This window comes from Phoenix dactylifera, chromosome 11 (genome assembly GCF_009389715.1).
Source record: "Phoenix dactylifera cultivar Barhee BC4 chromosome 11, palm_55x_up_171113_PBpolish2nd_filt_p, whole genome shotgun sequence".
NCBI lineage: Eukaryota > Viridiplantae > Streptophyta > Magnoliopsida > Arecales > Arecaceae > Phoenix > Phoenix dactylifera.
In genome coordinates this window covers 558,435-577,621 of record NC_052402.1, presented here as the reverse complement: position 1 = coordinate 577,621, position 19,187 = coordinate 558,435, and the positions used below count along the sequence as shown (strand labels likewise).

The window sequence follows — 19,187 nt, the reverse complement described above, 5'->3', positions numbered from 1 at the left end:
TTAATAGATAGGTATGTAAAAAGAAATATTTATAAGACGATCGTGATAGTGAAAAAAAACAGTATTTTATGAGGATAAGAAAATAAATATAATTTTTAAGGAGGTATTTATGTAAATTTGAATTTGAGAAGGATGTTTATGTAAAAAATTGTTAAATGTAATCCATTAAAAAAAATTAAGGGAGATATTCAGAAGCCAGAGTCGCCGCAAGGGTGCCGTCAGAGTTGCCGCCTTCGAAAGCACGGCTTCATGGATACCGACTGAAATCATATGAAAATAACGCACTACCGGAAAAAATGGGGTCGGAGGCCTAATCGTCCTCCTTGGACGACCTTTAGAAAGCGACGTCGGAGGCCTAATCTCCCCCGAAGACTACGCCCCCAACAAAATCCCTAACCCCTTCCAACCCAGCCGCCCCTCCTGCTCGTCGAACCTGGAGACGGCGGCGCCGGCCGTCGGGAAGGTGACTAGCTTGTGAAGGGCCCTTGTGAAGGCCGCCGGCGCCTTCTCGTCGAATAATCGCGATTCCCAGAAGAGGGTCTCTTCTTTGTTCGAAAGGAAAGGCCCTAGCTTCCCTTTTTGTAGTGACGGTAAGTTACTCTGCAGCCCAAGTTTCCAGTTGCTGCTCCAGGCACCCGCGGTAGGCAGAAAGACGGACGTTCTGTGACGTTGGATATGGAGGAAGCTTCAAAGGAGAAACCGGTGGGGGACCAGTACAGGTCTTATTTAGTGGGAGAAGAAGGAGATGACACCCACTGGAGGCTTGGATCTCCTCCAACGTATGATCTTGTCAACAAGCTCTTCGAAGAAGGAAGGACGAAGGTAAAACGCCCATCAAATCTATTATTATCGATTGTTCTTACTCTCAAGCTCTCTCTTTTGATCGGACTATACCTTTTTTTTGTAGGTCTGGCCAAAAGGGTCGCTGGAAGAGAAGGTACAGAACGCGATCAAAACGTGGGAGATGGAGTTCTCTCATAAGACCCGGCTAGAAGACTTCAAGACCATCAACCGGGAGAAGTTCAAATTCATTGTGAATGGAAGGCAGGCGTTATCAGCCGAGGAGACGTTGAAGCTGGGGAGTTACAACGCGCTGCTGCAGAATTCCCAGCCGGAGGAGGACTTGGAGAGCTTTGAGTCATCGCACGAGTTGTTCCGGACGGCGTTCCCTCGCGGGTTCGCGTGGGAGGTGCTGCATGTGTACTCGGGCCCTCCGGTGATCGTGCTCAAGTTCAGGCACTGGGGATACATGGAAGGGCCTTACAAAGGTCATGCACCAACCGGGGAAAAGGTTGAGTTCTATGGAATGGCTATCCTCAAGGTATCCTGTTTATCCTGTCTTATCCTTGGCTGTTTTTGATCTCTTTAAAGGTTGAGTAAAGGTATCCTGCTTATCCTGTCTTTTCCTTGGCTGTTTTTGATCTCTTTGACTAATTTTGTCTGGTTGCATATTATAAGTGGACCGGTGGAAAGTTTACGTACTTTTCTGCACCTCAAATCATAATTGTTTTTGATCTCTGGAACTAATTTTCTTTGGTTCTATGCAACTGGACTACCTGTGGGTATTGTATTTGTAACTTTTTTTGAGCACCTCTTCCGTCTTAAGTGCAGATTCGCCTTGTTACTTTTTGATTTTATTTTTTTTTTTAAAAAAAAGCAACTCTTAACACTAGACCAAGCTTCATGTTGGCTTGGTTGGTGGCCAAGACCAAGATATTTTGAGGTTTTCTGCAAGGAATCCTGGCCAAAATTGGCGTGATGGTGGGACTCGGATTAGATCTTTGTACCAGTCCTCAAAAGACTTTGTCAAGGATATTAGTTGGCACTTTTGAAATCTTAACTTGTTTTGATGACTGGAAAGAATTTTTTTTGAAATTTCAAAATTTTTGAGGACCTCGTGGGATGTTTTAGAACCAAAATACTGAAATTTCGGTTGGATATTATAAATATGAGGTTAACAGCCTTTTAAATACTAACTTTAAGATCACAATCATTAAAAATATAATAGAAATTAATAAAATACTAGTGTAATCTAATGGCCTGTGGGATATAAGCAAGGTGCAATACTAATGAAAAATATTTTTCATTTGTATCAGCATATACTAAGCAAATATAGCTATTAATAATATCATTAGTTTCTGTATCAATTTACTAGTGCTAACAAAAAAAATTTATTTAGTATGGTTTAATAAGATAATAAGTTTCTTATCAATAATATAATATTGTTATATTTTGATAAAGAATCATACTAAATAATAGCCCTCCTTATTATCTAGAATAAAGAGTTTTATTAATAGCATTATTAATATAGCTATCCACATGGTGAATGGAGAGCTTTATGCAAGCAGAGCCTCCATTTTAGTATATATTAGTATAGCCTATATATTAAAATATATAAATTTATATTGACCAAGATAATAAGGGTTGAGATTTTCTTTGTGTTTTATTGATGAGATCTACCTTAACCCCCAAGAGAAAATTGAGATCTAGGCCATGATGCTAGTCTTGGCTATAAACCTGCTTGTTTTATAGCCAAAGATTATAGATAACTAGCTGGACATCGATGCCACTGCTTCTAAGCTCTTTTATAAAGCATGAATTACGAAGATACTAGCCAATAACTATTAGAATAGGATGGCACCTACCATTCTTTGATAAATCTACATGCTATATTTGCTTATTTAGCATCATGGATATGCTTTCGATGCTTCCCAATTGACCTTTAGTTGTATTTTCTAATATTATTTTATGATAATCCTAATGGCATTTTTAAGGAATGGCTCATTCAGTAATCTAGACTTTGTATAATCTAATATTACAGAAACCATTCCATGTTCTGGTGAAGAGCTTTGCTAATGATATGAGTTGCTCATGTGTAGCTTGGGTTGAGCTTCCTTTGCGCATAGACCAATTAGAAATTAAGCTAAACTTAAATAGTTTTTGTAGCTTGGTTCGATTATTATCCGAGCCTAGCTTGAACATAAAATAGCGGCATGGTTCAAAGAAAAGCCTGGGTCAACTGGGCAAAAGCTCAGTTTCGAGCTTATAGGATCCGAATTGAATAACTGAAGCCAAGCCTAGCTTGAGTTGGAGCTGAGTTTAAGCAATCTAGATTGCCAAGCCAACCTCAAATAGCCCGTACTCAGCTCAGCTCCGCTTGCCTGGTTAGCATAGCTGATCATGAGCCCGAGCCTCGAGCCTAAACTATATTGATTTTTTGTTTGGTTTTGGCTGGATTTATTTAAAATTCAATTATTTACTATGCTCTAGTTGGGTCCATAGTCACCTTTTGGTGGTTAGGTTAATTTGTTGGTACCTTTCCTTTTGTCTATGGAAAGACTTGTATTCAGTCCTATTAGTGCTAGATTTGCGATCGTTGCCGGAAGCGTTTGTGGCTTGGAGCGGACACTTGCGAGGCTCGGGCTGCTACCCATCAAAGGCCATGCCATCTCCACGCAGCCAAAACAATCCCTACCTCTCCCAGTTTCTTTCCGCCTAACATCTCTCCTAGAACGAAGACAAAAATATCTCATATGAAATCCATAACAGACCTAGATTTCTAGGATTAGATTTCTTGTTTTTTGCTTAGTTTAGGGGATCATCTTATACAGAAACAGGACATGACAAAGGCACAAGGGCTACATGGTGAACTCTTAGAAACTCTCAGAATAGCAACAATGATACTATTCTCAAATTACATTCTTTACGAGTTCTCAAAATGCTTATTATGGGAGTTGTGGTGGTGAAAGTTTCAGTTTCGATGCCACCAATCCAGAATATTATTATCCTCAATTTGAAAGAGTTGGTTTTCTTCTTGGAAGATTTGCATTTTTTACATCATTCTTACATTATCCAAAACAGTCGTCCCTCGAAAGAAATATTTCAATCAGTGTTGTTCTATTTCAATTTCTTGCATTGTATTATGTTATTGCTCCAATCATAAACTGTTCAGGTAGATGAGCATTTGAGGGCAGAAGAGCTGGAGATCTACTATGATCCAGCAGAATTGATTGGAGGCTTTCTCAAGGGTCCATTGCTTTCCCCAAGTGAACACCTCCAAGTAGCAGCCACCTCTGGAGAGGTTGCCGCGACTGGTTCTTCTAGCGGTGCTGCAACCTCTCGAGCATGCCCATATTTCAAGGGGTAATAAGGGCTCAATGTGCAGCCTCCAATAAAGTGGAGCCTTCTCATATGGTTATGCATATGAATCGTATAAAATATTTGTGAGCGTATGTATATGTATGTATGTATGTATGTACCTATTGAACATTTGCTTTAAAATGTCCTATTGAACTTATCATATTGTTGTATTATTGTTATTGTTGTGATCCTCTATATTTCTCTCTCTCTATCTCTCTAAAAAATTTTTAAAAATGAAAAATTAGGTATTGAAAAATCCTCATTGCTCCAGGATACAAAATAAGGAATTAAAATATTTTAATGGATATAAAAGAAATTATTTTTTTTTCTTTTTCTGTAAAAGAAATTAAAGAATTGGATTGCTTTATCTTCTAACATTCAATTTACTTTAAATCTTTTTCTATGTTCCTGTTATCTTTATATAAAAGATAGGACACATCTTTTACTTCCTCTCTACCTTCTTATATTATCTAGTAAAGAGATACCATGTACAACGTCGTTGTGAGCAACTGGTTTCCTCTTCAGTGCCTTGCGCTGAATTAGTTGCATCCTGAGCAGGTTTTGGCAACGCTATTCCACGCTTTAGGGAGCAGCAAATTTTCTTACAAGGGGATTCATTTACGCTGGTCTTCTGGATTAACTCTATTTCTTCATGTATGGAGAAAATGAATCCTTTACTGCTGGATATTCTTCGGCGGAAGCGAGTTATTCTTCTCTTTCAGGCAGGCCATGCACTCAGAGAAGGAAATCAAGCAGCCGACTGCTTTTAGCCGGACTCTTGGACCTTAATTCGTTCAGATTTGGGCTGTATCTTGCCAGTGAATACGCTTAGTGTACAGTTTTTTTTTTTTTTGGGGGTAAAAGATAGGAGGGGAAGGGGAGAGGCAGAATTTCACTCGCGTAGCAGCCCTCACTGGATCCTCCTTCCACCAGAAAATATTCGATGTGGGTCGTAAGTTTCCGCGTGCCCTTTTCAATCCGTAGGAAATTTCACTGGGCCATCCACGTGTGAGTACGTTATTCCAGCACCATTTCAGTACTAATAGAAGAAAAGCATATCCATACAGAATCATCTGGACGTGTGGCATCAGTTTAAGAGTTTCGGCAAATCCCCCTCTATATTACAAAAAATGAAAAAAAAAGAGAAGGTAAAATGATACCCTATGGAGTATGAGTCACAGTTAGAATCATACGTAATAAGTTTTATTTTTTCTTTCCTTTTCACAAGCTGACAGGTGTACATTTCTAATGAGCACAGAATATACTAAAAAATAAAGAGGAGTTATGGGTGTGCGGGAGGGGAGAGCACCCAAGGCCACAACTCACAAGCAACGCATGGGGCCGGAAACCATCAATTTTGTTGGCTGCAACATGTTCTATTACCAAAATAATGAGGAGTAAAGTAAGCAAATGCTTTGTGTAGTTTTTTTATTAGTAATGTAGCTGGTTATGCGCATCGGTATTAGTGTGGACAGTTGATGTATTAAAAAAAATAAGTTTTTTTGAAAATCAATAGCAGATTTTAGAGAGAGAGAGAGAGGTGGATCGAAGAAATGAATAAATGGATAAAGAAATAAACCATATTGATCGAACCTTTCAATCAAAAAAGAAAAAAATTACTTGCATTTGAAAATGTATCTTTTAGTTGTTCTTGCCTCGTAGCTAGTTAGTATTTTTAGTGGGAGGGACTTCGTCTGTCCTGATATCGTACGTTACCTTTGCTTCATAGCGGACCTCAATCCTTTTCCCAGCGTAAAGGAGCCGAGTACTATTTTTCTGGCTGACAGGAGCTCTATTAAATAAAGGCAACGAACCAAGAGAGCCGGGACTAATTAATCACTGCAATATTAGGTTGACATGGGTGCTCATTCTGATTGACGCTGTGACACTGGAAACTGTTTCATGAGAGAAGGTGAAATAAAGGGAACTAACGTTCTCTTTTTTATCTCTTTTCTATTTTTTCCGCAACCTATTTCACTTAGGAAATATTAACCGTGGATAACTTTAACAAGTGATTAGTTGATTTAGAGATTAGTTACCAATAGATAAACCTTTTACGTTATTCAGCATCGAAATAGCAGCTGATATAGCCGACTGAACTAACAACCAAGGCATGGTTTGAGGGGACATTCTTATCAACCTTGTCATACCATTAATGGATCTTGTCTTTGGCATCAACAACCTAGAAAATATACATGTCGCTGCATTTCCAATTCATACATCAAGCACTTTATACAAATATTTTTCAAAATTTTCAAAGCAAATCCAAGAAAAGATCATGATATTATGCCCTATTCACTATGTTGGACTTTTTCACGAACTGGAAAGCAAACACAGTTCACGTCCAACTCGAACCTTCAGCGGAGAACGAGCACCCGCTTGTCATGTAGCCTGCACTACCCAACAACCTGAGTCACTAGAGAAAAGATCTATTTCTTTCTCTTGGTGAGCCCCAACCTGCAGCTAAAACAGATGGACAAAGATTGCATCTTTCACACGAAAGACCGACTTTCTTTTCTTCGCACGAATCTATTCTTACATCGTACAATAATTATTTTAAAATTTACGTAAATGATGAATGAGAAAATTTAAAGTACATTGAGGTTCATGCATGATATGATTCAACCGCTAACATGGCGAAGAAGACCTTTCATTATTTGCACGAAAGTGGATCACAGGTGGCAGTGACTCTCAACAGATGAGCCTCAACAACATCAAGATGCTCCGCTATTATTTCAAATCCTTCAATAACTATATTATTAATTAAACATTCCTCAGATTAAACTTTAAACCTCTCCTAGCCATCCCTTTCGAGGTCACTGCTGCTCGCCCGTTGGTACCGCCTTTTTATCCCAATCCATAACGACACCGACCCCCACAACCCCCAAGCCGACACCCTCCCGACACCTTTATTAACCACACGGCTGTAATCCGCTGACCAAATGGACCCACCAAAGGCTAATTCTAATCAAACGGCCGTCCTTCGCTTCCCTTGCCCTTGCTGCAATCCCGAACAGTAACGTAACGCATCGTGTTTTCGTAACGCCGGGTCCTTCACGTACGCCAAGAATTACAATACCCTTTCTCTCTCTCTCTCTCTCCCCCCTCACCCTCTCTTTACACTGTTCTCTGTTCTCTGTTCTCTGTTCTCATTCTCCACTCTCCACTCTCACCTCAAGAGAATCTCTCTCTCAGAGACTGAGCGAGTGAGTCATGGATCTCAAAGTCCCACCTTTCCTTGTCATCTTGATACCCCTTCTATTATCCTACATTGGGACCGGCGGCGACGCCGCCCACTCCACCGCCTCCTCCCCCTCGCCGAGCCCGAGACCCTCGCCGGTCGCCCGGGGCCCCGCCCCTCCGGTGACCGGCGGCGGGAGGTCGACTCTGGACCCTAGGCAGCTGACGGCCCTCCAGTCGATCGGGCTCTCCACCACCCGGGACCCCTGCGCCCTCCCCTCGCCCCACGACAACGCCACCGCCTGCGACAGCGCGTCCCCCTTCCGCCACCTCGTCTCCCTTCGCCTCGCCAACTGCTCCCCGGACGTCGACCTCTCCCCCACCGCCCTCAGCGCCCTCTACACCCTCCGCTCCCTCTCCCTCCTCCGCTGCCCCATCCCCGCCCCCCGCCGACTCCCCGCCTCCCTCGCCTCCTCCCTCCGCTCCTTCTCCTGCGTCTCCTCCCTCCGCCGCCTCAACGGCGTCATGCTTTCCCGCCTCGAGAACCTCACCGACCTCGTCGTCGTCGACGTTCCCGTCTCCGCATCCGGCCCCGCCGTCGTCCTTTCCCAGATGCACCACCTCCGCTCCCTCACGATCTCCCGCGCCAACCTCTCCGGCCGCCTCCCCCACCACTGGCACACCCTCGACCTCGTCCACCTCGATCTCTCCTCCAACTCCCTCAAAGGCTCCATCCCCAGCACCATCTCCGTCCTCGGCTACCTCCAGACCCTCAATCTCAGCTCCAATGCCCTCACCGGCACCCTCCCCGACTCGATCGGCGACCTCATCTTCCTCAAAAACGCTACTTTTTCGCAGAACTCGCTCTCCGGCCCGATCCCGAACTCAATCTCCCAGCTTTCGAACCTCACCCACCTAGATCTGAGCTCGAACCAGCTCAATGGCAGCATCCCGAGGTTCTTGTCCGAGATGAAGGAGCTAAAGTTCCTAAATTTGGAGAACAACAGCTTCCAGGGAGCAATCCCCTTCAATGCCACCTCCATTAAAAGGCTTGAGTTCTTCAAGGTGGGCGGTAACAGCAATCTCTGCTACAATCACACCCTGCTTTCTTCTAAGATGAAGCTCGGGATCGCACCCTGCGACAAATACGGCCTGCCGGTGTCGCCGCCACCCGACAAGTCCTCTAAGTCGGACTCGGACTACTCCGACGACGATGGCGAAGATGATGACAATGAGAATGAAAAGAAGAGAAGCGGAGGTCACCATGGGCCGAGCAAGCTTGTTCTTGGGGTGGCGATCGGGCTGTCGTGCTTGGTCTTCTTGGTGATCTTCCTGGTTTGCCTCTCCAGGATGTGCGGATGAGAATTAGAGGATTGAGCGGAGGAAGAAGAACTGTAATGGCTTTAAAGTTTTTTTTTTTTTTTTCTTTTTCCGGTGAATTAGAGTTGGGTTGATGGTTTTAGAGCTATTCTTTGTTACTTTGTTTTCTTCTGTTATGGGTTTTGTAGCCGTCGTGTGAATCGAGATGAGTATAATAGCGTTTACACAGGTGATAGAGAAGCATCTGGTCTCTGTAATCCTCATCTTTCCCACAATTAAATTCATTATTATGGATGTTAATTTATGGAATGCTGGTTAACTTAAAGCAGTGAACTGGTTAACTTAAATCCCACCAAAAACAAACAACGGAGACTGCTTATAAGTTGACAATCCAATAGGTGGCATCTTTGCAATGGAACTGTCGTTTTTCTACGTTTTATCATTTTATTCTTTGATTGTGTGCTTGCAGTTGTCTTACGGATTTGCATCAGACCAACTTCACCCACCATTTCTCTCTCTCTTTCTCCTTCAGTATGTTTCTCACTGAAGTGTCAGTTTTGGGAAGTTCTCACTTCCTGGTTTTGATGGGAATAGATTACGTTTGACCCAGATATAATGGCCAGATATCGCTATTCTTTTATGAATGCAGTCAAGTAGATATATATATATATATTGATTTTGATGGATGACATGTATTTGTTTAAATTGTAAAAATAACTAATAATTTATAGTTTATCAGACACATGTTACTCATCCTAACCATTTCATTTCAAAATAAATATAGAAATATGCAGAGAATAGTCTGCCCAAGTAATATATATATCTAGCGACAATAAATTGTCTTGAGTTCCTATAAAAATTGTAAGGTACTGATTTCGTGGCCACGCCATTCAAGCGCTGGCGTTGACAGACACGAGCAAGATGGCATAAGACGCTGACTGACCACGACAAGGATGGTGGAGGCTGCTTAAGTCAAGATTCTGAGAATGTCTAATTTACGCTGGTCGAGTCCAAATGAACACGACTCTTGACTAGGCCAGGCAAGAGGAGAGTATTTATGACACGTGAGAGGCCACAGGGTTCGCCATGAGTTTTAGACCTCTGCCTGTTTTAACATCCGAGGGATGAAAACCAAAAAGATGAAACATTCTTGTACCAAATGAATTTTGGGCACCATAAAAAGCAGCAGAATGTTTATAATTACTTTATCGGTAAGAGTAGGATCATGCTGCCTCCCTCCTAAGGTCGTACCGGACAATGAAGTGAGAAATTTTCCTTCCTGCTTTAAGAAGACGTAAAACGGTAAAAGTGAAATCTTTTAGTGCGAGCAATCATGAAATTTGGATCCAAGAACTGCTGCACGTCACTTCACCATTTTGCAGGGGCATTACAGAGCTGGGGAATGTTGGCTCCACTCCAATCTATGCGACAACTACATGCAAATAGAGTTCTAGGATATGAAGTGGACCTCTGATATCTAAACGAGCTGATCTTGGCATTGACTTAAATCTGAAGTAACGCGAACAAATGCGTGGAATTCCTGATTTCACAAACGAGGTGATACCTCAGGCAATAAAGGATGTTTGATCCTCAAGGAGAGAAATATACGTGCTGGACTTTAGATGATACGAGTTTTCTCAACAGAAGCTTAATATCTTTGAACCAGCATTTATATATCTTGAAACCTAAAAAATACATCACATACAGTTTTTCGGTGCAGGTTTCTCACAAAAACTCACCAGAACTCTTGCACTATATAAAGATTAAGTTCATCTCCACATACCAATCAGATTTTTTTTTTCTTTTTTGGTTCCTGCTAACTTATTGGAACCCATTCTGAGAGCTCCCCTGACACAAAAAAGACATCAAATTTCATATCCACCTTGATGAGCTCAACAATCGATGGAAATGCAGCCTTCGGATGTGGAACTATCTGAGCTGGTCAGGAATGGATCAATCTTCACCCAGAGAAGGGAGAAAACTGACGCCAGTAGCACTGACCACAGCACAACAATAGTAGGGGTGCGATTCTGCTTCCCCATGAGACCCTTGAGGAAAGGATAAAGATGTAGTATCACCCATAAAGCAAAGAAAACTTTCCCAAAAAGAGGCCCCCAAGATTCATATCCACTGTTCAAGGCATCTGAAAATCCTGCAACGACGCCCACAATATTCAGAATGAGAAGGGTCGTTGGAGGAATTAAGAGTGTCGTCCACTTGAACACATAGAGCTCGCCAAACTCAGCATCATCTGAAGCTTTTGCTGTTACGGTGAAATTGGTGTCAAGGCCTGCCATCATCTTTAGAAATCCCTGAAAGACTGCAAAGAGATGTGCAGAGACACCTCCAATCACCCAGAACTGTTCATTACGCCACCAGTCTTCAATGCCCACACCACTCCACCGAAGCTCCAGAATGCTCGTCAAAATGATGGAGATGAAGAGCCCAAGGAACCAGACACTTGCAATGTTGGAAAGCTGCAGTGATCAAGAAAGGAAGCAGGAAACACTATCAGCAACTCAATAAAACGGGAATGACTTTATTACCAAGAGTAAAGTATCTGTTGGAACAATAATAAGATAGGAAAGGACAGCTCATTACCGTTGGAATGATAAACTTCCCAGTAAGCAAGCAAATGGCAGGTAAAGAGCAGTAAGCAATGAGAGGGAGGGATGTGAACGGATAGACGATGGTATTTATATAAGCCAATCTTTGAAGCCATTTGAGACGGCCACCCCCGTATCCATACCAAAGCGGGCAGTGCCGGCTAAGGAAGATCTCAACAGAACCAAGAGCCCAGCGAAGAACCTGGTGAAGACGATCAGAGAGGTTGATGGGTGCCGATCCTTTGAAAGCAGGTCTCAATGGCATGCAGTAGATTGATCTCCATCCACGGCAATGCATCTTAAATCCTGACAGGATATCTTCTGTGACAGATCCATATATCCAACCAATCTGAAGAAAAGCAGGACAACACTGTCGCATGTCAGATATCAAGAGAGTAGCTTATATTCTGATATAAATAAAGAACACCAAATAGTCTGGCAATGAACCTTAACCTCAGTAGCACCATGAACAAAGGTAGGATTTATCAAAGTTGTAGAGCATATAACCAGATGTAGATTTAATTAATAATAGACTTTACAAATCAAAATGGAAAGATAATTAGTTGTTCTGGCTTATATATAGCCATTCTACTTTGAGATGCTTTGTTCATATCAGCATAGAGCTGTAGATCAAAATCTTGGGAAATTACTTGTTGTGAATAATCATAAATAAAAAATTGAGACTTGAAATTAAAAGATCCGATAAACAAATGCTACTGAATTTGTATGAAAATCTTAGTGGATTTATATGAAAATTTATGAAATTTCACTGGAAAAAAGGTAGATGTACGCTTCAAGGTTTAACCAAGTAACTTGTGAACAAAGTTGGCTTAAAAGATGGTTCAATGAATGTCAGAAATCAGAATCTAGATTTGGAAATTGTAGGTCATTCCCACATATTGAGCTCAGTCAATATAGCCAAGTTTCTTGTCAGCTTGACAGATATGAACCAATTTTTTTTTCTCCTCCAAAAAAGACATTGCCATTTATATAGAGGACCACCACTTTGTAACTCACCTAGTATCAAAAATGACTAAAAAGAAAAGAAAGAAAGAAAGGACAAAAATGGACAGATCTCCCATTGCACAGGTTCAATCTGAGACTGAAAGCTATAGATGCCAATTACTCAGATGTCCAATGTTGCCTTGTTAATGGCATATGAGATTCTGAAATTGATAGCTCACTCTAGCATTGTAATGTGATCGAGTTTTAAGAAAACAAAAAAAAGAAGAAGAATTAGATGCACACCCTAAAGTTTGGAAACATGAATGTTGAGACAGGTTTTTTGTGAAACTTGAATTTTGCAAATCTAAACATGTAGTAAATGTCGAGCAAAAGACCAGCCAGATGTCCCCACCAAAGCACATAATCAACCTTTATAAATCCTAGAACTAAACTCAACATCCAGAATATGCTGAACCACTGTCTCCTTATTTGTTCATGATGGTGTACAAATATATCAAAGACTAAATTCCAAGTCTTCAAAAATTCTTTAGTCAAATAGTCGATATAACTTTCGAAAATAAACCAAACAAAAGGTCAAAATAACTTTTGAAAATAAGCCAAACAAAAACAAGACATATTTCCTCACTTAAATGAGTTTTCTTTATTAAGCATGTAACCAATACAAAAGGCAGCACAGGGCTCACCTCCTTTCCCCATTCAGTTTTCTCCTCATATCCACAGCTAATGACATGAATTGCTTCTTTTATCAGTGTTGATGGATTTGCAGACTCAGCCACTCCCCCATTCTCCATTAAAGTTGATTCGATGAACACTGAAGAAAGCCCAAAAGTCTTCTCAAAGCTCATCTGGGAGATCAATAAAGACCTCTCATATTCATCATAATCTGCATTAAGTAACCCAAGATTAATAATAAACAATGCAAGCAATTCAAATTTCCAAAATGAGATTATCTGAACTATACTCACTATCAATTTCTCTTAGATTAAATATGGCAGCATTGAGATCCTCCCTTCTAGAGTCTCGATAAACTTCAGTTTGATCTTTGGGAGCTTTCTTAGAGCGGCGGCAGCAGCAGCACCATGAACAACATGAAGACTTTGGAAGGGCTGGTAAAGATGGTGGTCCATACCCATAAAGTGCCTGCCGATTAAAAACACAACCAGTTCCCACATAAACTGGTCCTTGGATGCCATCAAGGCCTTTCATGTTAATCTGCATATGGTAGAAATGCCCTCAGTAATAAAAATAGGATAAGAAAATGTATAACACAGGGAATTAATTTCTTGAGCTTACATCAAAAAAGACAATGTTCCGATTGGCATATCGATCACTGCGATCAATACCATCAAATCTCTGAGGAAACTGAACATAACAGACATCCCTCCCAACTTGTGGATCCATCATGAAACACATTGCCTCACGAACTGCTTTGCTGTTATTGACATAGTGATCACAATCAAGGTTAAGAATGTATGGAGCATTTGTCAGGATTGCTGATACCCGAACCTGTATGATTTAATACTTGGTAAATTACAAGTACGAGTATAGAAATAAAAGAATTATAAAGAGTTTCACATTTCAACAATGACAACATATACCAGCGCATTCATGGCACCGGCCTTTTTATGATGCTGGTATCCAGGTCTCTTCTCTCTTGAAACATAGACAAGCCGAGGAAGAACATTTCCTTCTATGTCAGGAACACCACTATCTCCAAGAAAAACCTACAAAATATGCTGGATTAAAAACAAAATCCTGGCTGCAAGTTTCAGTCTATTTTCACTGATTATAAACATTATGGTTCTAGACAGCGACCAGCAAGTGCTGTGAGTGGCAAAAAGTTTGTAATATCTTCCTAAATATCAGCAGCCAAATAATCAAACGAGAATATAAGTTGTCAATCAAATAGCATAAATAAAATCACAAGAAAGGTAAATGAAAATGCATGGTTAGATATATACAGCCATTTCCTGCTCAGTTGTTCACTATGATCCCTAAGGGAGCAACTTATGAACTCGTATATAGACTTGTCATTATTTGGGATAAACTGAAAAGAAACAAGAAAAGAAAGTGATGAACCTGAATCATGCCAGGGTGGTCACGTGGATTATTCCCTGGCCATGATGTTCCGTCTTGCATAACCCATCCTTCTTCTGGTGTCTTCTGAGCCTTAGCAACTAAAGCATTTATCCTCACCTTGTACTCTTCATAATCTCTCTGTGACAAAATGAAACCATTACTAATCTGTTACCTTCATTTTTACACTGCATTTTTGTCATATATTTTACTGCAACTTTCCAAGACCACATCTGAATAGCCTAACTATGAGAACACAAAGTAACGATTGATAAAGCAAAAGAGATTGAGAAATTTAGATAAAGTCTTAGCTTCCACTCAACTACTCACTTTCATAGCTCTACGCTCCTTGACAAAAGATGGCTGTACTTTATCCTTCAAGTAGTCAATTTTCTGTGAAAAGTAGAACTCAGGTGCCCGTGGTTCAATTGAATACTTTTTACAAAATGGGATCCACTTTCTTGCAAACTCTGCCGTTTCTGCAAGAGTCTCAAAGGTGAGCATAGCAGAACCATCATCAGATACATAGCAAGAGACTTTGTCAACAGGATAGTCCACCGCAAGAATTGATAGCACAGTGTTTGCAGTAATCAGTGGGGGTTCTTTTAAGGGATCCACCGTACTAACAAAGAAGTCCACAGCAGCAAGCCCATTGTCTTCACCATTATTTTCATATCTAAAAGTAGAGAATTAAGTCAAAATTATTGCATTTAGACAATTACTGTGTTTCTAGAGTTCTGTTTCACATCCAGCTACCACATAATCAATTTCAATAACTAAAAAACTTATGAATACTTAGATTCAAATATTTAAGCATAGCCAACAGAGTAAACCAAAAAACATGCTGCATAGCCACCCACAAGCAAAAAGGAGGAAGAGAATAAGAAATACGAAACCAGATGTAGGATAATGACTAGGGTGCCCAGTTTTCTGGAGGAGGCAAAACCTTATGTACTTTAAACTAGCTTAAAAACATTTTACAAGAAACAAGTTTCGCATAGCATGCTTTGAAACATATAAGAAATTGGCAGCCTAAAGCATGCTGATGAAAATTCAGTTATAGCAAGAATAAGAATGGACCCACATGCCACAGGACTGTACAGACACTTTATTGATGGACTGGTACTTAAATTTTTAAAAGCAGTTTATATCTTTAGAATCTAAAATATCAGAAGGAAACATAATGTGAATAAAAAATACTAAGATGCAAAGGCCATCCTCATGAATTACTTGCTTCTTTTTTCTAGAGATAAATTGGTTGCTTCAATATCTTATTGTTGAATAAGCTGCTAGGTTTTCCAAAAGGCTTTTTCTAAGCTTCATGTTTTATTCTTGTTTCTGAGAAAACTCTTTGATTTTAGTTAAGATATTTAGTTAATATACACGATAAGGTAAATTAAATTGGTTAGAAATCTATTTTCTTTTAGTTTTGCCTGGAGCACCAACAGGAAATACAGATTGGTAAATGTGCTCTATGTGTCAATTGCTACTAGATTTTTCTCACACGTGCGATGTTATGGGACCAACCGACTAAAGCATCATAATACAGCAGAACCCACCTTGGACTGCCTATGCACCCTGGCCTTTACAATAAAATGACAGGTATGCAACTAGTTCCGATTGAAAATCATGGATCCATAGGATTTGAAAAGAGAATGATGATGAGGAATATCTTCATAACTCACTTCACAATTGTGGGTGCATGGTGGTGAATGATAATTAATAACTTGGTAGGTATTTGAAAATATTATTCAAAATTTAGCATCATTCATATATATTCTTTCCGTTCTCATGTCATACTACAATTCTGAAACATAATTGTTTAGAGTAACATCAAATAATCACAATATGCCAAGATTATTTATCCTCAATAGTCACTGCACAAGTGATATGATCTATACCAACTACATGCACAAATGGAAAACAAAACATGAATACTATGTGCATACAAAGGTGTGTTCATTATTGTGTAAATGTCAATTTATTATTAATTCAATTATTTTCTAATTTTTGCTAAAAAATATTTTTCCTTATTTTTTAAAACTCAATTACGGTGAATGATTGCTCTCAGCTTAAAGTGTTTGACTACTTGGTTTGCTGAAACAAAAATTCAACATTAAAACCTAAACCTTAAATAAGGTTTGGAACATTTCAGCCATATCATAACCAGCCTCAAAAAACAGTAAGTTCTTTAGGCAGCTTTCTGAAATAAGAGAACGTCATCGTTCGTGACATAGTTGTCTTAGTCATCCTATTACTGTATTTAAGTGATTTCCATATTTTCCGCAGTTTCAGATGCATACCTTGCAGACAGCCTGTCAATATATGTCTCTCTATCGATAGGCAACCACTTAGGAAATTGATCCAAGACCCAAGAGAATGCAAACCAAATCTCACATATGACTGACGTTAGCCAAAGACCATAAGCACTGTCAACAGGATTGGTTATTCTATAATGGAAGAAGAGCCCAAGAACTATCAGTCTCATTATAATCACAGCCCTGTAAGGTGTAAGCTTATTACGCGAAATTGGAACGACGCTTGAAAGTGGCTGCCAGGCTTCTAAAGATCTGTAGAAAGACGCCAATTAGGGTGATCAATGTGGTGCTTTTGAATAATGAATAACCCTTTAAATAAGAAATAATCCTTCAATTCATTGAAGAAAGCATGCTTTACTTAAAACAATTCATTTAATTTTCTTTATGCTCATTGTGTCCTTACTCATTCTCTTCCATATGCTGCTCCACTGGAATTTGAGTTTTTCCATCCTTCTTTGAAGATTTCTTCTCTTTCTTCTTCTCCTTCCAACTCTCTACTCTGTTCTTCCATATTGGATTCCCAGATTCCCCATTTGTCTCTTTGAATAATACAACATGAAGCCAAGTTTTATCAGGACTATAATTATTACTAATGAAGCTAACTAACAACTCAACTTGATAGTCAAAGATGAAAATACCTACCACTTTCAACCATAGAGAGGCTGCTCAAGTTTCTGGCATGACCTCCTTCATCCTGTAAAAGTTAAAGGGCATAGCAAGATCTTATCAAAGTTCCTAACAAATTAAATATGATGGTTGGAATGGCATAATGATGTCTCAAGAAATAAACCAAACTATTTTTCAAAAAAATGCCTTTGTCAGACAAAATGTTAAAAGGATGCTTAATGATCAGTCCACCTCATAATCTTCGAGATGAGATGCCAGTGTCGATCTTGCACCTTGATCCTCATAATTGACATCCGCTTTTTCTGAAGATTTCATGTACCATTATTAATACATCGAAAAAGAATCATGAAATTTTGTTCACAGAGAGTATCATCCAGTTAGAACTACAAAATCTGTTCTACCAAGATCTAACTATAAAATGAAAAAGTTAATTGCAAAACAAAGTCCTTTTTATTGAGGCGTAACAAAATTAATGAAGACAGGAAAAGCTACCCAAAAAAAGGGTTGATTTGTAAGTCTTGAAGGAATCAAGAAGGATATATATTTAGATAACCAAAAGATGGGGGGAAGTGACTGTTATCTGTTCGTTATAATGCCAACAACTAATGTATAATGTATTCGACCAACCAAGAACACAGTTTCTACAAATTCTACGCAAAAGGCTTGTTTTTTTTCTTTTTTTTTTTCCGTTAAACAAATAAGAACACCTGAAACATCTCTCAAACTCAAGCAACCATCAATCCACCGCTTCAGCCAAAGCCAAATGCCTAACATCACAAAGAGACGAAATATCTCAAGCAAAGTCGCAAAGATCAAGCAACATACCCAAGGCGGCGTGGACGTAAGGCTCCCCGCACCTGAGGCAGCTCTGACGCCCCTCTTTGATCTCACGGTCGAGACAGGGCCGGCATAGTGGGTAGTTGCAACCATGGCAAGCGACGAAGACCTCGCCACTGGACGAAGAGCCCACGGGCTCGCCGCAGGCGTTGCAGAGGGGAACGCCGGACTCCATCATCCTCGTCCTCGTACTCCTCCTCCTCCCGCTGCTGTTGGTGGTAGTGGGAGATCCCAACCCTAGCCCTAAGGGAAGGCATCTTGGGGTCAGGGGTCTTTGTAGAGGGGGAGGGGGAGGAGGAGGAGGATTCGGGGGGTTGAGGGGTCGGCGTCGGCAGGTAGAAGGAAAGAATGGAAGCAAAGGCTGTTTTCTTCACGGTGGGAGGTCGATTCGTGATCATCCTCTCTGATGAGCTACGCTGAGCTGAAATCTTGGTCTGGTGATGATTTATTTCTTGTTATTATCACGCGGGAGCTCTGCTCACAGAGAGAGAGAGAGAGATTGCGGGTTTTGGAAGGGAGGCGAGTTTCGGAAGATGACGGAGGTGGGTGGGATTCGTGGGGTCCGGGCGACGGCTTCTTGGGATTACCCAACCAACGTTTTTCTTCGGCGGGACGGCGGAGTGGGATATAGTTACTCGCGGAGCAGCATCAAGGCATCTAACAGTATGTCCTGATGTAAATTTCTCTGCAATTATTTATTTATAATTGGGGAACTCGGGCTGAGCAAGATTCGTAAATTTTTCCAAAATTCGAAAACAAAAGCACGGAGGACAGATATTTTACACCGTCTGTTGGGTTGTTGGAATGCTTATTCTTTGCCCTGGAAATGCATTAGGTTTGCAAATAACGCAATTATTGTATCTAAGCTGATATAATATGTCTTAGAACTAGCCACAGCCAGCGTGGAAAACCAACCAATAGGAGGTTGTCATAAAGCCACCAACTGACTAATAAAAGTCCGCCATATGGCCAGTCTCAAAGGCGCACAGAGATTTCTTTGAATTGGAAACTCTTCTTTTAATTGGCAACGACTCGACCACCATTGCGCACGTTTTCATAATCGCATGACGAACGACTGAGATGGTGAGATGAGATGTACGGACAAAATGCGTAGGCA

At 40.5% G+C, this 19,187-nt stretch overlaps 3 protein-coding genes across 3 annotated transcripts; 2 read left to right on the top strand and 1 right to left on the bottom strand.

Annotated features, from left to right (window-relative positions):
- Window positions 1-206: 206 nt before the first annotated feature.
- LOC103708980 (pathogen-related protein) lies at window positions 207-4,313 on the top strand. Its single transcript, XM_008794113.4, has 3 exons — window positions 207-822; window positions 908-1,321; window positions 3,953-4,313. Exons 1-3 carry the CDS (start codon window positions 676-678, stop codon window positions 4,145-4,147), a joined length of 756 nt encoding a protein of 251 aa, XP_008792335.1. The 5' UTR covers window positions 207-675; the 3' UTR covers window positions 4,148-4,313.
- Window positions 4,314-6,793: 2,480 nt separating this feature from the next.
- LOC103708979 (receptor-like protein 51) lies at window positions 6,794-8,965 on the top strand. The gene has a single exon (XM_008794111.4). It carries the CDS (start codon window positions 7,354-7,356, stop codon window positions 8,680-8,682), a length of 1,329 nt encoding a protein of 442 aa, XP_008792333.1. The 5' UTR covers window positions 6,794-7,353; the 3' UTR covers window positions 8,683-8,965.
- A 1,327-nt stretch (window positions 8,966-10,292) lies between these two features.
- Window positions 10,293-18,589, bottom strand: LOC103708978 (cellulose synthase A catalytic subunit 4 [UDP-forming]). Its single transcript, XM_008794110.4, has 13 exons — window positions 18,059-18,589; window positions 17,465-17,535; window positions 17,249-17,300; window positions 17,010-17,145; window positions 16,592-16,858; window positions 14,619-14,964; window positions 14,292-14,429; window positions 13,811-13,936; window positions 13,506-13,718; window positions 13,178-13,424; window positions 12,896-13,095; window positions 11,242-11,595; window positions 10,293-11,117 (listed from the first exon to the last, which is right to left on the bottom strand). The coding sequence occupies exons 1-13, from the start codon at window positions 18,246-18,248 to the stop codon at window positions 10,533-10,535; spliced, it is 2,925 nt and encodes a 974-aa protein (XP_008792332.1). The 5' UTR covers window positions 18,249-18,589; the 3' UTR covers window positions 10,293-10,532.
- Between the last annotated feature and the right edge of the window lie 598 nt (window positions 18,590-19,187).

Coding starts and splice junctions, on each gene's coding strand:
- LOC103708980 (XM_008794113.4), top strand. CDS start 676: ATGGAGGAAGCTTCAAAGGAGAAACCGGTGGGGGACCAGTACAGGTCT. Junction 823..907: donor TCGAAGAAGGAAGGACGAAG/GTAAAACGCCCA, acceptor TTTTTTTTGTAG/GTCTGGCCAAAAGGGTCGCT. Junction 1,322..3,952: donor ATGGAATGGCTATCCTCAAG/GTATCCTGTTTA, acceptor TAAACTGTTCAG/GTAGATGAGCATTTGAGGGC.
- LOC103708979 (XM_008794111.4), top strand. CDS start 7,354: ATGGATCTCAAAGTCCCACCTTTCCTTGTCATCTTGATACCCCTTCTA.
- LOC103708978 (XM_008794110.4), bottom strand. CDS start 18,248: ATGATGGAGTCCGGCGTTCCCCTCTGCAACGCCTGCGGCGAGCCCGTG. Junction 14,965..16,591: donor ATTGACAGGCTGTCTGCAAG/GTATGCATCTGA, acceptor CTCTACTTTTAG/ATATGAAAATAATGGTGAAG. Junction 14,430..14,618: donor AGGAGCGTAGAGCTATGAAA/GTGAGTAGTTGA, acceptor ATTTTGTCACAG/AGAGATTATGAAGAGTACAA.